This window comes from Temnothorax nylanderi, unplaced genomic scaffold (assembly GCF_030848795.1).
Source record: "Temnothorax nylanderi isolate EJ_2023f unplaced genomic scaffold, tnyl_v1.0 TNYL_tig0578_pilon, whole genome shotgun sequence".
NCBI lineage: Eukaryota > Metazoa > Arthropoda > Insecta > Hymenoptera > Formicidae > Temnothorax > Temnothorax nylanderi.
Window position 1 is genome coordinate 1 of NW_027249640.1, and position 21928 is coordinate 21928.

The window sequence follows — 21928 nt, forward strand, 5'->3', positions numbered from 1 at the left end:
ACACTGACAAGAGGAGGACCAGGTAGTGCCCTCATCGATTTAAATAAATTTTTAATATGTTGTAGGGTTAACCCCCCACTAATTAATGGTAAAGTGGCACGATGCAATACTCGAGCATTCGCAAGATATTTGCATCGAAATTTACTTATTTAGTCCATTCGCCAGGTCGATTGAGCATTTTTATCGAGGTTGATGGCTTAAGTTAATGTTTTTTTATGTTTTTTAGGTCGTAGAACAAGAATCTGTAAATAGTTTTTTCGTAAGACGATGCAATAAAACATTATTAACAATTTATTTGTTTAAATTGCCCTAGCGATCAAACTATACATCCTATAAAAAAATGAACTCGAGAAAATTTGTTCCTCTTTTCACGACGAATAAAATGGCGTTCGAATTTTTCCAAAATCTTCATTATTGACGGAAATATGTCAATTTTTAGGTAATTACTGCCTACGCGTCGCGGAGTACCCTAGGAGCAAAAAAGGATAAAAAAGGAGAAAAAAAATAAATTAAATTAAAATTAAAAGAGCAAAACTCGTGTGGTACAATTGAGCGCGAGCGCGCACGCCTAGGGTACTCCGCGACGCGTAGGCAGTAATTACCTAAAAATTGACATATTTCCGTCAATAATGAAGATTTTGGAAAAATTCAAACGCCATTTTGTTCGTCGTGAAAAGAGGAACAAATTTTCTCTAGTTTATTTTTTTATAAGATGTATAGTTTGATCGCTAGGGCAATTTAAACAAATAAATTGTTAATAATTTTTTATTGCATCGACTTACGAAAAAACTATTTACAGATTCTTGTTCTACGACCCAAAAAACATAAAAAAACATTAACTTAAGCCATCAACCTCGATAAAAATGCTCAATCGACCTGGCGAATGGACTAAATAAGTAAATTTCGATGCAAATATCTTGCGAATGCTCGAGTATTGCATCGTGCCACTTTACCATTAATTAGTGGGGGGTTAACCCTACAACATATTAAAAATTTATTTAAATCGGTGAGGGCACTACCTGGTCCTCCCCTTGTGAGATTTACAATAAAATTATTCTTTTTTACAAATAATTTTTATTTTAGAGTATGTTAGAATAGTTTAGAATGTTTTGCTTCCTCATAGAGAAAGCTTTGTTTTTGTAAATCTCGCATATGGACCTGTGATCGCGAATAAAGCTGGTCTAATCAACTAAATCTTAAAGAATTATACATATATAACATAGGAATAGAAAAGACCGAAGAAAAAAATGTTTTTTTTAGTTTTCTCTGCTAATGTGTTCAGAATGTTCTAAAACGTCGAAAAATCATATTTTGCTTCCTCATGTCATAGAGGAAGCTTTGTTTTGGTAAACTTCGTATATAAACCTTTGATGGCGTATAAAGTTGGGTCTAATCAACCAAATTGAAAAGAATTATATATGAAATAGGAGTAGAAAAAACCAAAGAAAAGATTGTTTTTTGAGTTTTTGATGCCAATATGTTCAGAGTGTTCTAAAACGTCGAAAAATAGCGTTAAAAAAATGTCCGTGCGTGCGTGCGTGCGTGTGTGCGTGTGTGTGTGTGTGTGTGTGTGTGTGTGTGTGTGTGTGTGTGTGTGTGTGTGTGTGTGTGTGTGTGTGTGTGTGTGTGTGTGTGTGTGCGCGCGCGTGCGGATTTGATGTCCGTGGTTGCTCTAACTTCCGTTAGAGTTAGCTAAAACCGTTTGTTACAAAAAGTATCCTACTCCTCCCGACTCTAGCGCCAAAACTATTGGTCGTAGGAAAAAAAACCTATACTTCCTTTTTTGTAGAGAATTTAATTCCCTGCAATATTGTATTAAACTATTTTAGCCTAAATCTAATGGAAACCGAGATATTCGCGAAAAACCGATTTTTCACCTCTTTCTTCCAAGATGGCGGCCGAAGCACACCACGGGGGAGGTCGGAAACTTAGTATGTCATTACTGACACCCAAACAAAGAGATTAAAATTTTTTACAGCTTTGTCCTAATTAGTCGATTTATTTGTCATTTTTAACGACGTGCCGACTGGACTATAGATCCAGCTTTATACGCGATCAAAGGTCCATATGCGAAGTTCATATATATGTGGACCATGTAGCCTGAACTCCCAAAGTCAACATCAATTTTACATTGCGTCAATTGTAAAACACCACTTGTGCTACTAAGCTGACACTTTTTTAATTCATATAAAAAGGTTAAAATTAAAAAAAGTGTGCAATTAGAAACTTGCACATTGCCCCCTCATCATTACAGATCGCTACCATTGCTCCTATTTTATTTCACTCATAAAGCAGCTTCTATGAGAAAGCCAAACTAATAAATACTAATAATTATGCATCAAATAAAATACAAGCTTCCGCATAATAGGAGCTTTGTGAGCAAAATAAAATAGGAGCAATAGTAGCGATCTGTAATGATGAGGAAGCAATGTGCAAGTTTCTAATTTGCACACTTTTAAAATAATATATTATTTTAAGATAATATATATTGTTGGATTAGAATAATTTAAAATACTTCAGAATATTTTAAATAGATACGATCGTTTGATAAGTTTGGAATTTAGATAACTTCGTTTATGAAATTAGCTGCTTTGAGTAAATCGCCAATGTCTTGTGATGTGCTGTTTGCGGAGATAAAATCGTCTTTCTCAATGTACTTCAAAACATCGATAAAATCACGAGGACCAACAAGAACGGAACTGAATGCAGGGTTGGATTTCCGATAGCGGAGACGATACACAGCATGCTCTTACTCTTCCAAGCCGTGTATTTGCCAGAAAAGGTTTCTCGAGTTTATTCAACGAGATGACCCGTAAATCCTCTTACTGAACGTACCGTACATCCGGTTCAATCATTTTAATCTCGTAACTCTATACCTGGGACGAAACCTTAAGCGTTTGAAAATTGTGTGTATATATTATATGTGTATGTATGTGTGCGCGCGCGTGTTTTTCGCACGTGTTGCAACAGCAAGTATCACTTGGTGAGCTATTAAACTCTTGCTCTTGCTTTTCATCCCGACGCGAAACCTTTCCCTCTGTTGAAGATTCTTTGTAATAAGGGAAGCTTGAGTTTCATTTGGTGTCTTGATATACGCGTCGACACTATTAAAACCGCGTTGAAACAAGAAACTTACAACACCAAAAGTGATCTGTTTGCTTCATTCTTGACAATTAGATTTTTATTGCTTTACAACTTCGTAGCTAGCTACTTAATATTTCTTCCTACAAATACATTATAAAAACATTCGGTTCAATACTTTCCGTAATAAAAAGTTTGTTTTTTGTTTGAATTCTTTTTATTTTAGCCCAATTTTTCTTTCTACCGTATTAAAAAAAAGACATAGTTGCTTTTAAGAAAAAGTATGCAGATGCGTGTTGCAAATTACATATTTTTTCTTAAAGGAACTGTGCCTTTTTTTCATACCAATTGATTCGTCTCATTATTCTGTGCATAAAAGTATTAAGGTAACATTACCGAAAACTTAATGTTTTACAAGATATTTTGTATTTTATGTCAAAATACTAGAACTTTCAAGCCTCATAATTCCAAAAGTTTTTAATGAAAAAATACTTTATTATAGTGTTTTGAAAAGCTCTCGAGATTACCCATACAGCACAAAATGTTTTCAAAAAATATTTTTGAATATTTCTATAAAAATATTGCAAGAAATATTTTAAAATGGTTTTAGGAATATTTTAAAAAAGTTAAAAAACCTTTTGTGATAACATTTTTAAGAATATTTTGAGAATCTTTTAAAAATATTTATAAAAATGTTCTTCTTTATCACCCAGTAAATATTTTCTTAAATATTTGAAATATATTTTTGAAATATTAATTTAAATCAACATATTTATTGTTTTATAATCTTGTTCCAAAATATTTAAAAATATTTTAAATCTATTATTGGTTCTAAAATCTTTTTTCAAATATTTTTGAAATATTATGAAATATTCTTAATTAAAAGATGCATGATAGCGCATCTTTCCGTGCTAGTTTGGAACGACGCTGCTAGGCGGCGCATAATGGTAAGACTAACTCGTAAGTAAATTTCAGTTGAGGGCTAATATAAGCAGGTCTCTGGCGAAGCAAAATCATGACATTCACAAGATAGATATGTATATTTTTCAAATATATAAAAAAAAGATGTACCTATACTTTACAGATATTAAAAAAATCTTTCAAACATGAAACACAATTATTACTTATTGGGTTAAACATATTTTATTTTTTGAAGTAATATTTCTAAAAGATTTTACAAATATTATTAAATATATTTATTTGCAATCTTATAAAAATATTTTTGAAAATATTTTTCTGACATGATCTGGCGGACATAGAAACATTCAAAAAATATTTTTGTGAATTATTTTAATCTTTCTAAAAAATATTTAAAAAATATTTTAAAAACATTTTGTGCTCTATGGGTAGCTACAAGAATATGCATTAAAAAATAGGGGTTTTCATTTAAGAAATTAAAGGTGTCGTTTACGTGAGCTTTAAACGACCATCCAAGGTCAAACCAATGGTACCATCTTATGGCCCCCTCGAAACCAAACAACTTTTGTCTGAAACATTTTTCTGTAAAACTTATAGTTTTCGAGATTTTTCAGGGTTTCCATACTTTTCTCACACCCCGTATGTACCTACATAGGAACATATAACATATGCGTGGGCGGAGGAAGGGTCAACTAAATTTCAATTTCAATTTCAAATCAGAAATAGGTTTGGGTTAAGTTAGATTTTTTTCAGGGTGGGAGCACCGCCTTTTTCCCGCCCACACGTGTACTGTATCTATACAGACATATCAACAAATTATTATACTTTCTTTAGCACTGACACAAACTGTTATATTTCTCAAACTTCTTTGTTAATAATTTTTTAATGAATAACGAGTGACGGCTAAAATCTTTCGAAGGTTACTTAAGAGGATAATTTCTACAATATATGTCAAGGTCAAGGTCATAAGAGGTGCTCCCTACTCTAAATAATTACCTGCGATTCTAATGTGTGAGTGGAATATGTTAAATAGTTTCACCAAATTTTTAAAGAGAAATAATTTTCCTAATCTGCCAATCTGGATATATTCATATAAAAACAGTTAAGAAAACGAATAAACAATTGCAAGCCGTTTTTAATATATTTATGCATTTAATATTGCTAGAAATAATTCTTTTTTATTTATGTTCCAATTGAATAAGAAAGTATGGGCAATAAAATATAAATAATACAATAATACAGTGATACTAATCAAATTAACAATACCTACTATACAACAATTATGCACGACTAATTGATTCAAAGAAGGCAATCAATTAAAATGACATTTCAATATCAACGCATACCGTATAAGCAAATAAATATTTTGTTACAGATATATGACCTTGCCGCAGATATTTTCGTTCACAAATTTTCAAAAGAAATTCGTAACAATGGTATGATTTAATCAGTTCCATGAGTCATTGTAAATGAATTGTCTAATATAGCATTAGCGTCCCATAAAATATACTAGATTATTATATATATAATTATGTATTGTATTGATGAAGTTGAAATTCAACTTTTCCTCAACAAACACAGAAACTTTCAAATACTGTATAAACAATAGTAAATGTATAGCTTTACGCTTTACATTGAATTTTACACAAACAAACAGCAAAGTTGTATTTTTCTTATTATATATGTTCTTGATTTATTTATAATTTTTTTTAAATTAAGTTTTTATTTACATTTAAAATTTAATGTATTTATATATATACAGTACCGGTCTAAAGTATTGCGCCTCGCTTATGGAAAGGGAAGTCGTTAATTTAATAAAGAAAGACATAAATATTATAAAATTTAATTTTAATATAAGTCTACTGTTATTTTATACTTTGATAGGAATACTTTGAGAAAAAAAATAAAGATCTTAATGATTTAATTGCGTTGTTTCATATTATCATCCTAGTCTATTTATATGATATTACCCATCGTATAAATGACGAATCTAATTTTCAGGTTATTATCGTGAGAATTCGATTATTGTCGGAATATGAGAAACTGTTATTGATGATCTATCGATCCTGATCGATGCTTAGATGCCGCTTAGATTTCTTTCGCTAAACATTTTCGCTTCCGATATCAATATGAGACGTTGCTCGCAATCGAGTGAAATAAATTTGTCCATTATTAAATTAATTAAGAGTGTAACACGAAATTAAAAAAGTACGCGACGGTTCATTCTACCTGCGCGCTTAACTATGTGTTTGCAATATAAATGCGTTTTTATATATAATATTTTAATATATTTCAAACAGTAGGTATACAATATGTATATGTACATACATTTCAAGCGCATAGTAAAGCGTGCAAAAGTGTAATTTGGATAATGAAGAAGTTTCAAACCCTTTTTTACTTTGTTTTAATTAATTTATTGCATGAAAATAAAAAATCACAACATTTATCAAAAGAAGATGTATGCAGTAATATAAATTGACATGAATAATTTGATGAATAACATCTGATATTTGAGGCTTTCGCGGTATGTATGTGCATTGAGTTTGGTTTCCAAGTTGGAGCCGCGTGAATTTTTTATTTGATTCCGACGTGTTTCGTGAACATTTCAGTTCACTTCATCATCGAGAAGCAATCTGATACTGAGTTGCTTCTCGACAGGTGTCCTTTTCATATTTAATAATCGACCAAGGGAGGAGTGGATGGGGAGGGGAGAGGGCGGAGAAAGGATGGGAGGACTTTGGTTAGTCAATCAGTTTTTAAAAAGTCTATACAGGAAAAACCGGGATAATGATGAGCATACACATAAAAGAATATCAAAACGTGCTGAGACTAAGACTAAAACATATATAGTCGAACCTCGCTAACTCGAACCTCAAGGGAATAGAAAATAATTCGAGTTATCGAGTATTTCGAGTTATAGAGGTGTGGAAAAAAATTCGACTTATAGAGGTTTTGAAATTCCCACACAGCATGAAATATTTCTGAAATATTTTGGAAAAATTTCATCGCAAGATTTGAAAAATTTCAGAAATATGTCATGAAGTATTTCCAAAATACAGATATGTCCAGGAATTACATCGTTTTGAAATATTTCTTGAAATTATATTTATTCTTCTATGGAATTAAACGTACGTTTCGGTCTCTATTCGGATCATCTTCACCAACTAAACAGAGTATTTTACAATTTGAGTAATGGAACATAAAGATCGCAATGCTTTATACACATAAATTACAATACATACTGTGCTGTGTGAGATGTAGATTGTAACAGTTTAATTTAACCTGACGGGTGACCGGTCACGGGTGACAAGGTATTCTATATGTGGCCTCCTCTAGGTGCCAGCCATAAGGAGGAACACTAGAGTGAAAGTAATCGTTGTGATTTTATAAATGTGGGTATGAATTTATGGAGGCCACTCACCTTCTCCAGTCCGTAAGAAGCAACCGTCTGTCATGAGCGTTCGATACTGACTGACCGTTAGTGTAAAAGATCAATGTCACGGAAGTTTCGTATAAACAATAAGTTATAAACAACACAGCTAGCTTTCAAAAGTATATTAATTGTTAAACAACAATATATATATTGTACAATATATATAAGTAAACTTCGAGGCATAACAGGGCACTAGTCCACGGGGCATGATTTTTTCATATAATATCCTATCAGTGTTATGCTATATGTTGTGCAATATATTACACCAAATTATTAAACCACATTTTGATTTTTAGGATATTTTAGGATATTTTAATAATATTTATGTGTTTTAATAAGAAAAATGTGGGTATACTAAGAAAAGTATATGTAATAATTATCAATAATTATTATTAATTGAAAATGGAATAATACATTTTTACAAATATTGTGTGTCATGACAAATTACTTTTAACAAGTTTTAGACATTAATATTTGAGAATTAAATAAGTTTTATAAGGTATCCCGTTTTACCTCGCATAAAATATATAGTAAGGTTAATTCACGTTTTTAAAAAATAATAATTTTGTCCTTTTAAACTATTCTTTTGTAGTAAAACTTGTATTTTTCTTATAGGGGACATTTCAAAGAATATTTTAGTACAAAACAAAGTTCATTTATTTATTGTTAATATGTTGTAAACTTGATTAAACCTTAGCGTTCCTGTTATGCCCCGGGTTCCCCTATTGCAGAAATATTTTGTAAAGGATTTTTCATACATCTTCAAAAATATTTCATAAAACATATTAAAAATATTTTGAAATTTTTCTTGAAATATTTCATGCCGATCTAATAAAAATATTTCTTACAATATGTGTGGAATATTAGTAAAATATTTTTGTGAAACATTTTAATAGAATATTTTAAAATGTTTTACACATATTTACGAAATATTTTTGAAATATTTTATTAAAATATTTCAAAAAATAATTTATAAGAAATATTTCATGCTGTGTGGGTTATACGCATAAATAACTTAAAGTTACCGTAAAAAACAACAGAGTAACAAAAAGATTTTAATAACTTTAATAACTTTTAAAGAAGTAAATTCATATTTATTTATAGAGATGCATATAGAGAAACTGATGCAAAATTTTTTTACTTTGAGTTATAGAGGTTTTATTGATCAAAATTCGAGATACAGAGGTCAATTTATTATAATATTAATCTCTATACCTCGAAACAATTCGAGTTGTAGAGGTAAATTAAGGTAATTGGTACGATGGAAAAATACGTCGAGTTAATCTCCTCTTTTTCTTCGACTTCTAGAAGTTTTCTTCGAGTTACAGAGGTTTTTTCGACTGTAACATAATTAGCACTAGTAAAACACAATCTAGAAGGTGGACACAAAATCTTGTTTGAAACTTCAGTACTAGTAACCAGGACTAACACTATCTACTTTTCTACAAAAATATCATTTATGTATTTACAATTTATTATATTATTCATGTATTTACAATTTAATTATAAATCAAAATAAGAATAACAAAGAAAATTGTCATATCTTAATGTGAAATATGACCGGGACGGTGTTGGTTACGTAAGTAAAAAAAGCGCCAAATATGTGCTCTGTATTCAATTTGTTTTCTGCTACAAAGACAATGCTACAGAAATAATTAGGAGGTTTGCGCCAAGTGAATATAATAAATTAGTAACATCTGATTTTCTTAATTATGTTTCTTTTGTTACGTATCTGTTTTTTATTACATTGCTGTGTGTTCGCGCGCGTGTGAGTGAGGAAGGGATAGTGCGTGAGAGACCACTAACACCGGAAGCTTGAAGTAACACAATAGTTTATTTAACAACCAAAAATAATGTCGAAATTAAAGAGTGACATAACTTATAAATGTATTTGAATTTAAGTGAACTCGGAAACGCGGGCGTTTTTAAGCGAATTCTCTATCAACACTTTCTCGCTTGTACGCGTTGGATAACCCGCGCGTGAATGAGAAACTGACCATCACAATATCGCTCGATGACAGATCGTGACCTACTAACGCACTGTTGATGACTGGCGACGCGCCGTAAGTTCTACGGGTTTTTATACCAACGCGAGACAAAGAACGCGTCAGGGATGACGAATGCTTAGCTAAGGTCAAAATGTCATGGAATAGAAGCTTCTCGAACTGAAATACCGAAGGTGCATATAGCCATTGTCTTTGAGATTAGAGTATCGATCGTCGAGAGTGACTCGGCTTCGTACGGAGAATAAATCTTATGACGTGAGCGCGAAGCAACAGGGGTGGTCCGCTGGATAAATATCGTGTTACACTGCCGCTGTGACTCATGACACAGTCGTCTAAAGAATATTCAAGAGCATTCGTGATCTCGAGCTTTCGCGATCTCGAACATTCCGCCTGCCTCGTCAGGTTATCTGACGAAATATAATTTAATGGCGAGACTAATACAATCTGTGAACCAACTCTACGTAAGTTACTACAAGCAGCACTCTCGCTCAAGGTCTTAAATATCTTCCGGGTCACCGACCCGTGGCAATAGAATAATCTTCGTCGTGGGCCGCTTCAGAGTGGTAGCTGCGGTCCGTATGGTGACCACTCGGACTTGCTCATCCTCTCCGGGGTGGATGGCAGTCACCCGTGCCAAGGGCCACTTGGTAGGTGCAGTCTGCTCGCCCCGCACCAAGCACAGATCACCAACTCGTGGGTTGTCGTGCTTGGTCCACCATTTCTGCCTTGAATTGAGAGCTTGGAGGTATTCGAAAGACCATCTTTTCCAGAAATGGTCCCTTAGCTGTTGAAGAAGTTGCCATCTAGATAGACGGCCGGTTGGCTCCTCTGCTAGTGACGGCTCAGGGACAGCGCTGATGGCTGCGCCTATCAAAAAATGTCCCGGTGTAAGGGCTGCTAGATCCTCTGAATCGTCAGAGAGAGGTGACAAAGGTCTCGAATTGAGACACGCCTCCACTTGTGCCAGGAAGGTGGAGAGCTCCTCGTAGGTCAGGGTGGCGTCTCCAATCACTCTTCGCAGATGATGTTTTGTTGACTTTACCGCTGCCTCCCATATGCCTCCGAAGTGCGGTGCCGAAGGTGGGTTGAATCGCCATTGTACGCCGTCATTTGCAAGGGTGTTTGCAATGCTGTGAACCCTGATGGCGTCAAGAAATAGAGCTCGTAGTTGAGCGTCCGCTCCGATGAAATTGGTCCCCTGGTCGCTGTACAGCGCCGTACATAGACCTCGCCTGGATACGAAGCGCTTGTAGGCTGCTATGAATGCTTCTGCGGTGTAATCTGATGCCACCTCCAGGTGCACCGCTCGTGTGCTGAGACACACGAAGATGACCAGGAATCCCTTGTGTGCTTTCTGACCCCGTCCTTTAGTTGTCCTTAACAAGATCGGTCCTGCATAATCCACTCCCGTATGAGTGAATGGTCGTGAAGCCCGTACCCGCGGGCGCGGAAGGTCCCCCATCAGTGGGTGTGGGGAAGCCGCCCGCCATCGCACACACCGCACACAACGGTGGATGTGCTGCCTCACTTTCATCCGTCCGCCTGGAATCCAGAAGCGTTGTCTTAATAGACCGAGCGTAAGCTGTACGCCACCGTGTAGAGCTCGCCGGTGGTAGGCGTCCACGATGAGGTTCGTCAGATGAGAGTGTCGTGGTAGAATCACTGGGTGCCTCTCGTCTCTGCTCAGAATGGCGTGCTTCAGCCGCCCGCCGACACGAAGCATGCCCTTCTCGTCTATGATCGGGTGCATTTTCAAAATGCTGCTCCGCCTTGACAACGCCTGACCGCGTGCCAGCGCGTGCAGTTCGTCTGCAAACCAGGCCTCCTGTACGACTCGGATCCACCTCTGCTCTGCATTCTCGAGTTCCTGAGGCGTCAATGTTCCTGTAACAAACTGTTTATGACGAGATTGCAAAACATTAAGCCATCGTAGACCCCATGCTGTAACGCGCAGCAAGCGCTGGAATCCAGAGAATCGGAGAAGATTCGGATCTTCCTCCGGGTCCTTTGATGCAAGGTGCACGTGCGTCCGCTGCTCAGGCAAGTCCCCGATTTCCTCTGGTAAGATCTGGCTGTAGAGTTTGTCTCTAGATTGAAGCCAGATCGGTCCTTGCCACCACAGATGATGCTGAAGTAACTCGCTGGGCGAGAGTCCTCGTGATGGATTCTCCTCGCTCGGAATGTGATGCCAAATTGCGTCCGGAAGAGCTCGCTGAATTTCAGCAACTCGGTTTGCCACGTACGTTTTCCATTTTGACGGGTGGCCCTGTATCCAAGCTAGAGCCACCTTAGAGTCAGACCAGACATGTTTTTGTGCGCCTGATAGGTCCAATGTTATCTCCACATCCTCGATGATCTTAACCAACAATGCGGCAGCGCATAGTTCCAGGCGCGGGAGCGATACTTGGCGAAGCGGGGCCACCCGCGTCTTCGCCTGCAGCAGAGAAATCTTACTCTCGCAGTCGTTAGTGACCTTGAGATAGGCCACTGCTGCAATTGCCCGTTCTGATGCGTCTGCAAAACCGTGAATCTCCATCCTGAGATTCTCTCCACCGGTGTTGAGCCAGCGCGGCACCCGCAATTTCTCGAGTAGAGGAAGCTCCCTGCGGAACAATTGCCACGCTCGGTGATCCTCAGGGCACAAAGGCTGGTCCCATTCAATTCGTTGTAGCCACAACGATTGTATCAAGATCTTGGCTCGTACCACCACTGGTGCAAGCCATCCTAGTGGATTGAAGAGACGCGCCGTCTCTGAAAACACAATTCGTTTAGTAATGTTTCCTTCTCCGCAAGGACGTACCTTGAATGCAAAGGCATCGAGGCAAGGGCGCCATTGGATGCCTAAGGTGGAGTGGCCGACATCGGATTCCCACTCCCGCAGGCTGCGAGATTGTCGACGATCCTCCAGAATGTCACGTAATAGTTCCTCGTCATTAGCGGCCCATTTGCTCAGTGGAAAGCCGCCCGCCGTGCAGATCTCGATCAGCTGATTTCTTAAGCCTCGTGCGCCTTCCTTGGAATCATCTCCGGCGAAGATGTCATCGACGTATGTGTCATGTTCCAAAACAGCCGCCCCGAGAGGAAAGCGGTGTCCCTCGTCCGCTGCAAGCTGATGAAGCGTCCGGATTGCAAGGTACGGTGCACATGAGAGGCCGTACGTCACGGTGTTGAGGCGATATTCCTGAACCGCCTCGGCGCGGTCTTTCCTCCAAAGAATCCGCTGAAGATCCCGATCGTCGGGATGTACCAAGATTTGTCGATACATCTTGGCGATATCCGTCACCATGACAAACTGATGCTGTCGCCATTGCGTCAGAATGGTGCCCAGAGTCGGCAATAGATTGGGCCCCGTGTATAGGTGCCGGTTCAGGGAATCGCCTGAGGTAAGCTGCGCCGATCCATTGAAGACGACTCGTATCTTGACCTCGTCTCCGGCAGCCTTCAGGACTCCATGGTGTGGCAGGTAACAGGTACGTGTCTGTTTCAGCTCGCAACTTTGCGGCACGGGGGTCATATGCTGCAACACTTCATAATCTTTTAGAAAATTAGCATATAATACATAGAGCCTTCCGTCAGACTCGAATTTCCGCTCCATGCCTTTGAGTGTTCTCTCCGCTATTCGCTTCGTCTCGTCGAGACGAGGTAGAGTCGGTGCGACTGGCAGGTGCACCATATATCGCCCATCTTCTGTCCGGCTGTGTGTCTTCTTGAAAAGGTCGTCACATTGTTGTTCGGTCTCCGTGAGAGGTAATGGAGCTCGCGTCGGCTCCTCTTGTTCCCAGAACTGTCTCACGAGGGCGCTTAAATCCTCACCGATTGAGCAGTGGTGAGAAATGGCTGGACCTCGCGGCCCAGTATCCTTGACGGCACCCGAGAGGATCCATCCTAGAGTGGTCCGCTGCGCCACGGGTGTGTACGGCTCCCCTTTCCGCACTCCGTCTTCCAGAATTGCTGCGTAGATCTCCGCGCCCAATAGAATCTCCACAGGATCCCTGGCCCGGAAGTCAGGATCTGCCAGCTGCAGATCATCGAGGTGAGGCCATGCCGCCTTCCCCCAATTGATGCGTTCTCCATAAATTGTTATGCGAGGTAACACCAATGCGGTTACCCGAATCGCCGCCTCGGTTGCCTGCGATGTAACCTTGAGATCGACCTTGCCCTTTGACGACCCCGTTTTGCTGCCACCCACTCCAAAGATGACGATAGAGGCGGGAGAGCGAGGAAGATGTAGACGCTGCACGAGCGACTCAGCGGCCAGTGAGACCTCGGAACCTGAGTCAATCAGAGCACGTGCAGAAACTTGATTTCCATACCTGTCCATTATGGAAACGCGAGCCGTCGCGAGGAGAATGACCGCTCGATCTCCACCGAACTTGCTCGCATGTAGCGAGGAGGTAGATGCCCCTGTGGCATCGTTCCTGCGCTGACAAACGTCGTGGATTGTAGTGTGATGCCGCTCATCGCACACTCCACACGTCTTCTTTGACGGACATGAAGAAGCGAAGTGCTCCCCGAGGCAATTGTAGCAAAGTCCTTTACTTTCTACAAACTCCTTCTTCTGCGTAGGTGACTTCTCCTGGAACATGCCGCAGCCCGTGATGTAATGCTCCTTCTCGCACAAGGAGCACCTTCCGCTTCCGGGCTGCCTCCGTGCTGGCTGGGCCCGCCTCGCTTGCGGGTTGCCCCCGTTCGACCCCGCGGTCGTGCCCGACGCGGTCGTACCCGGCGCGGTTGTACCCGACGCGGTTGATTTCTGCGCGAAGTGTGTCCGCTTCGTTTGCGGATTGACACCATTCGCCTTGCCGGTCGTGCTCGATTCACGACCGCTCGGATGAAGAGCCTCCAAGGCTCGCAAGCGACATTCCATGAACGACTTCAGCTCGGCATAAGCTGGAGGGTCAGTAGAGTTGCTTATACTATTCTCCCACTCGCGCCTGGAGCTGGGATCTAGTAATTCTACTAAGATGTGCACGAATAAATCGCTACTGTTGTCGACAGGTCGCCCGATGCTCTCGAGCGAGCTGACGGTCTGAATCATCGTATGAAACAATCGTCTTAATCCCGGAACCGACTCGTCCTTCAACTTCGGCAGCGCTGTCAAAGCTGAGAAGCAGGCTCTCACCAATAATCGTTTATTGTCATAACGTCCGGTTAGCAGGGTCACCGCCCTCTTATAATTATCCGCGGTTGTTGGTAGATTTTTCAACAATTGTTCTGCCTCTCCCTTCACACACGACTTTAAATAGTGGAGCTTCTCCACATTGGACAGCCCGGTGTCCTTATCTATTATCGAGCCGAAAAGATCTTTGAACGCGGACCATTCATCGTACCTGCCTGTGAAGGTGGGAAGCTGAATTCGTGGCAGCGACTTCCGAGGAGAGCTTTCTCCTTCATGCCCTCGTATGGCACTTGCGTGTCCGAGTTGACCACGCGATTCCTTCCTCAAATCTACAAGCATTGAGCGTTGCGTCATGTATGCTTCTTCGGCTTTTCCGACAAAATCTGATTTAACATATTCATGTTCCTTGACTGCGCTCCAAAAGGTGGTGAGGAGCGTGTCGTGAACGGTGTGAAACTTCGTCCAGTAAGAATCCAGCAGTTCGATTCTTGATTCCACCATTCCAGGCGTTATCTTCGCTTCTCCTAATTTTCTCAGGTTTTCCATGATTCGTGAAATGCGCCCGTAGAGGTCATGCTGACTCCTCAGCGCGCCTTCCGCGTCGAGGCTCATCTTTACGCTTCGTAGGTGTCACGGGGTTCACGCATTGACACTCACACTCGTAGCGATGATGTAAGATTGCCGGTATATAATATCTATATCCGGCTCGAAGGACCAGAAATGTTCGCGCGCGTGTGAGTGAGGAAGGGATAGTGCGTGAGAGACCACTAACACCGGAAGCTTGAAGTAACACAATAGTTTATTTAACAACCAAAAATAATGTCGAAATTAAAGAGTGACATAACTTATAAATGTATTTGAATTTAAGTGAACTCGGAAACGCGGGCGTTTTTAAGCGAATTCTCTATCAACACTTTCTCGCTTGTACGCGTTGGATAACCCGCGCGTGAATGAGAAACTGACCATCACAATATCGCTCGATGACAGATCGTGACCTACTAACGCACTGTTGATGACTGGCGACGCGCCGTAAGTTCTACGGGTTTTTATACCAACGCGAGACAAAGAACGCGTCAGGGATGACGAATGCTTAGCTAAGGTCAAAATGTCATGGAATAGAAGCTTCTCGAACTGAAATACCGAAGGTGCATATAGCCATTGTCTTTGAGATTAGAGTATCGATCGTCGAGAGTGACTCGGCTTCGTACGGAGAATAAATCTTATGACGTGAGCGCGAAGCAACAGGGGTGGTCCGCTGGATAAATATCGTGTTACACTGCCGCTGTGACTCATGACACAGTCGTCTAAAGAATATTCAAGAGCATTCGTGATCTCGAGCTTTCGCGATCTCGAACACTGTGTTTGTTGAGTATATGTTATTAAAAGTAATTTGTTACCGTTATTATTTTCATTTTACAGCAGCGTTACATGTAACACGTTACTTCTCAAGTTTGTATCATATTCCAAACATAAAAGCAAGAAATTTAGAAAAAAATAAAATTATTAAGATTCAAAAAGGACAAAAAGAACTTGATATGCCCGCATCGTAAACAACTTCAATGTTTCCTACAAATATTTTTGCAACACACGCATACATAGAAAGGACACGCCAAGTGTTTTTTGCGTAAATCTTAATAATTTTTTTATTCTAAATTTCTTGCTTGTACGTTTGGAATAGGATACAAGGTTGAGTAGTAACTCTATAACGTTTTTATTATAAAATAAAAATAATAACGATAACGAGTTATTTTTATTAATGGATAACGAGTAACAGTAACAAATACTTTTAATAACATATACCCAACAAATACAGCAATGTAACATTTAAAGAAAAAACAGATGTATATATAACAAGTATAATAAAGAAACGTAATTAAGAAAATCAGATGTTACTAATTTATCATATTCGCAAATCTCTTAATATCATTATTTTTGTAGTAAAAAATACAAAAGGAGTACGTTGCCCTTAATACTAAGCACGTACGCTTGGCGTTTTTTTTTAAAGATAAGTTTTTTACATATTGCTTTATACGCTGATATAATATGATATGATAAATACTATCCTCTTATCATATAGTTTTTTGAATAATTTAAAGTTAATCGACATAACGTATTTAATTTATCACTGTGTAGGTAATAAAAATATGTATGTATCAATATCCTTTAAGCTAAATATAATTGAGACTGGAGTTTTGAAATTTTAACCAATTAGATTTCCTAAACGTACAGAAAGGAGTAACGTAATTTGATGTTTAATACTTATAGCGTAATTTAATACTTTAGTTAATTATAAGTAAATTTTGCTTTAACGGAATTTCAATCTAAGTTTTCAAGTTATCAAGATATTTAAAGTTGATAATTAAAAAGTTGCCAAGGAATGTAGTTTCTAATCAAGTTTGTATGAAGAATAAATTAATTATATAATTCAGATTTATAAATAAAATTAACATTAATTTAAATGAATAACTGATCCATGCTTGATAATTAATACAATCGGGGAATTTCACATAAAAGATAAACTGATGTATAGAATAAAATATATTATATTTAATTCTTTGTTTTGCGAAAAATATGTAATTTAAAAAATTGAAAATTATAATATAAGCTTTTTTTATTTTCAACTTTTAAAATTTTCAATGACATTATTGTCTACAAGTCCAATACCTTTTTCATTAGTGGTTCTGTATCAAAATAAATGCAGAATATTAAGAAAATACAATTTATTTTATAAAAATACATGTTTTTGTAAATCATCAGTATAAAAAATAAGTTTTGTTAATTTTTTAAATAACTTTTTCGATAACACGGATCATTTTCTAAGACAGTGAATGACATTATTTATAATCTTGTTAAATTGAATTATTTTATTTGTACTTTAAGTTAGATCTTCTATTTACATTTTGATAGAGCGTTAAATAGCTTATAAGTTAAATAATTTTTAAATAACGAAAAGTATTATTAAATGCTAATTTTTTAAATTTAGTTTTCTCAAAACTAAAGCATCGTATGAAAAGAAATTTATGATATGTGATTTTAATTTATTTTGCTAACAAGATTTATATCTTTCTACTTGTACTACCACTAATAATATTTATCGATTATACCCTACATGTCTCAACCTACATGTCTACCCTACAATAAGCATTTTACGTGTTGTCGATCGATTATTTAATATTATTGATCCCCAATTATAAATTCTTTAAGATTTTAGATATTAATAATTCTTCTTTTTTTTTGTTACAGGTAATACGACTCACATAATATTTACATATCACATGCTACTCTAATTGAACTCCTTGATATATCTCCAACAATGTAAGTTTCTATTTGATTATATTGTATCACTTTTCATAACATGCTATAATCTTGCGAAAATATGAATGAATTGCTCTTTCGCAAGATAGGTATATGAATTGCTTCTTAACTAGAAGAAGTCTTTTCATTATCTTCAGAATAAGTACAATATTTCTTATGTGACTTTATAAAGAAAAATTTATTGAATAGCTTTACCATTTCTCCACGATCAATTTAACATTCACGCTATTCTCTTTAATAAGTTTTAAACTTTTCGTGTAAAGCGTGTAATAATATTTCATCGCATACAAAATTAATTTTTGTTTAATAAATGAAGAGATATGTCTCTTAATTATTACGGCAATTTCTCACATAAAAACTATATCTAGATATAATAAAGAATATTTGTGGTAGGAAGTATAATTATATCATCAATTATCTTATTAAATGATTATATCCCATATAACCCCTTATATTAAGGGGTTATAATTACTCTTTGCGGTCGTATGTCGAGTTGGTCTCACATGTTAGTGTCACAATGTGTTGCCGGTATCCTATTGCATATTATAATTGTTCAAACATTCAAACCTGTATGGTTATAATCGGCAAACTATTATCTATATTTTTGCGATTTTCATAAACTTCTTCAAATAATAAAAATTTTTTTATTTGTGTTAGACTAGGCCGTCAAAAAAGAATTGAAAACGAAGTGCTTGATCTTCGTTCATGAAATAGTTTGCATGAAATAGTTTGGACATTTGCCACACTGTGTCAAAGTCATATTGTTGAGCACGTTCTTCAAGCTACTTCAGACTTAGCTTTAAGCTAAAGGACCCCGCCATAATCATAGGGGAGACCAGGGCTCGTTGGCACCGTTTTCACAATTTCGGCATATGAGCTTTTAAACTGCAACTAATTTTCATGATTAAACAGTACTAATATGATAGAGAGAACCTTTCTCTACATTTTCATGCCAGGAACGCTCCTGTATATTGTATAGTTTCTTTGTAATAAGTGAAATACGAACATGCTGCATTGTAGCCAACTTGCCCCGATAGTAGGATAAGTTGGCTATGTGACAAAAGTCCATGTTAAATTAATGAAAACGTAATAGAAACACAAAACGGGTAACAGATATGTACTTCTTGATAAAGATTGTATCTTTCAAAGTTATTTTGTAATAATCGAATAGCAAAATGCTGTTGCAGAAGAACAATTGTAAACTATTTTAGATATAGCTTTTTTTCAATATAAAAATATAAATATAAATATATATCTAGCTTCTATCAGCATTGTAGGTAGCAAATCACATGCTTACACAGGTCTCACGCGCGCGGCAACAACAAGTCAACCTAAGCATGCCTTGATATGAGCCAACATACCTCATCCCTACATACGTTTAATTTCAGTCATTTTCTTACAATAAATTACTGTTGTTCCTCAAAATGACATGTCGTATAGTAACAGAAACTTTTCTTTTAACTAATAATACGTCACATTAATTTACTTCTCAAGCTGAAGAACATTAATACGATATTTTGAAACGCTCGAAAATTTACTTGCCACCTCTTGAATTAGAGTTTTCTCTTTTTCTATTGTAATACTTGTTTGATTTAAATAAAACTTTGGGAAAAGTACCTATATCATAAAAGAGATATTTTGTAATAACTTTTCCATTATTTCTTTCGCTATAAATACATAAACGGAACGCATTGCCAACTTGCCTCTTGTGCCAACGAGCCCCGGGCTTCTACGTATTTTGGATTTCGGTGAAATTAGCTGAAACTTCGGAAATAAATAGTTTATGTGATGCTGATCAAAAGTCACAAGGGCAATATTCATAAACATCAACCGTTTAGATGCTATCATCGTTCAAAAGTCAAAATAAGGTGTTATTATGGGATACTATTGTGGGATAGTGGATTTCGGTGAAATTGGCCGAAACTTTGGAAATAGATAATTTATGTGATGCTGATCAAAAGTCATCATAAGCATGATTTCCAAAAATCAACCTTTTGGCCTCCATGAGCCGTTGGCTTTAATAACTAAGTATAGTTAGTATAACAGCAACAACATCACCAGGCCTATTGTGTAACTAAAAGTATTTGAGTAAGTGCGTGTGTGTGCGCGCGCGCGCGCGTGCGTACGTGTGTCTGTATTGCAACTAACGTTAAACTAAAAGGGGCCTATTCTGTAAACGTTAACGATATTTATTACGTGCTTCGCACTGCTTTTCTATGGCATATTATATCTGCGCAAAACACATATAATGATATCGTTAACGTTTACAAAAGAGGCCCCTTAGTTTAACGTTATATAGTTGCAATACAGATACGCGAGCACGTACACACACACACACACACACACACACACACACACACACACACACACACACACCACACACACACACGCGCGCGCGCGCGCATATACATGCGAGTGCAAACATACATGTAAAAATCGGCTCTTTTAAGGGCCAAATGATGTGCAAAGTCCGATCGCGCAACCTCCCCGCGGTACACAATAGATAACGCCAATGCCGACAGCAAAATACGCACGCTCATACGCGTACGTATAGTCACGCGAATACACTCACACGCCCACAGACATAACACAAAATATACATAGATATATATTTTTATTTACATATTGTATTATAGGTCAGATATACAAACACAGACACACGTAAGCACGCGCGCGCACACACACACACACACACACACACACACACACACACACACACACACACACACACACACACACACACACCACACACGCACGCACTTACTCAAATACTTTTAGTTACACAATAGACCTGGTGATGTTGTTGCTGTTATACTAGTTATTAAAGCCAACGGCTCATGGAGGCCAAAAGGTTGATTTTTGGGAATCATGCTTATGATGACTTTTGATCAGCATCACATAAATTATCTATTTCCAAAGTTTCGGCCAATTTCACCGAAATCCACTATCCCACAATAGTATCCCATAATAACACCTTATTTTGACTTTTGAACGATGATAGTATCTAAACGGTTGATGTTTATGAATATTGCCCTTGTGACTTTTGATCAGCATCACATAAACTATTTATTTCCAAAGTTTCAGCTAATTTCACCGAAACTCAAAATACGTATGATTATGGTGGGGTCCTTTCAAGCAAAATTGTATAGTATATTCGAAAAATTTCTATCCAAATCATGAGAAATATAAACAAATAAAAGATATCAATAATATTCAATAATATTTAAAGGTTTTATAGAAGGAATGGAAAATTCAATATAATCAAGTGTGAAAACTAGGGTATTTTAAAATAATTGTATATTTCAGAAATCAAAATATAAAACAAAACCCGCCAACATCGAAGAGTTGAAACAAAGAATAATTGACGAAATAAGCTTGATAACCGTTGACATATTGAGAAATATTAGAGAATTAATCTTTTCAATTAAGCACACTGTTAAGTTGTGTAAGGAAGTCAATTCAAACATCTGCTGTAATTATCACCAAGCGTACGCGCGCATGTACGCACACACAAGAGGTGTAAATTCGGTCAGGCAACCTCCGCGTGGTACACCTTGGGTAATGCTAATGTCAGTATCAGAACTTTTTCAATCCATATCTCAGAAAGTAAGGGAGACGTAGGGATAAACGTAATATTTTGCTTTTGCTTATTTGCATCACTATTTTCCATTTGCTTGTTTTTGTGACTTCTCTCTTTTGTAAGGTAAACACATTCTTTGCCTACATTATGGGATGGATAAAATCTAACCACATTTTATAATTAAGTAGAAAAATTAAATTTTATAAAAATCGGAATTTGTTACAATTGTTCTCGCCCCTAGAGCCGGTTGTAATAGAGCTCAGGGTTGATTGTAACATAATAAAATAAAAACAAACATATAATCAATGTAGCAACGTTTTATTTCAGTCTTGATAAGTGGTTCAAGACAAAGATACTTTTCTCAAATAATTATTATACTTCTGAGCGTTTATTTCAAGCATAAATTATACAAACATAAAATTAATGAAAGTTTTGTTTATACAACAAGGAATTTCTCCTTTATAACATAAAACTAG

The 21928-nt window shown here is 37.2% G+C and overlaps 1 protein-coding gene across 1 annotated transcript; it reads right to left on the reverse strand.

Moving 5' to 3' along the window:
- Positions 1 to 9934: 9934 nt before the first annotated feature.
- LOC139784052 (uncharacterized) lies at positions 9935 to 15169 on the reverse strand. Its single transcript, XM_071723218.1, has one exon. The coding sequence runs from the start codon at positions 15167 to 15169 to the stop codon at positions 9935 to 9937; it is 5235 nt and encodes a 1744-aa protein (XP_071579319.1).
- Positions 15170 to 21928: the final 6759 nt, after the last annotated feature.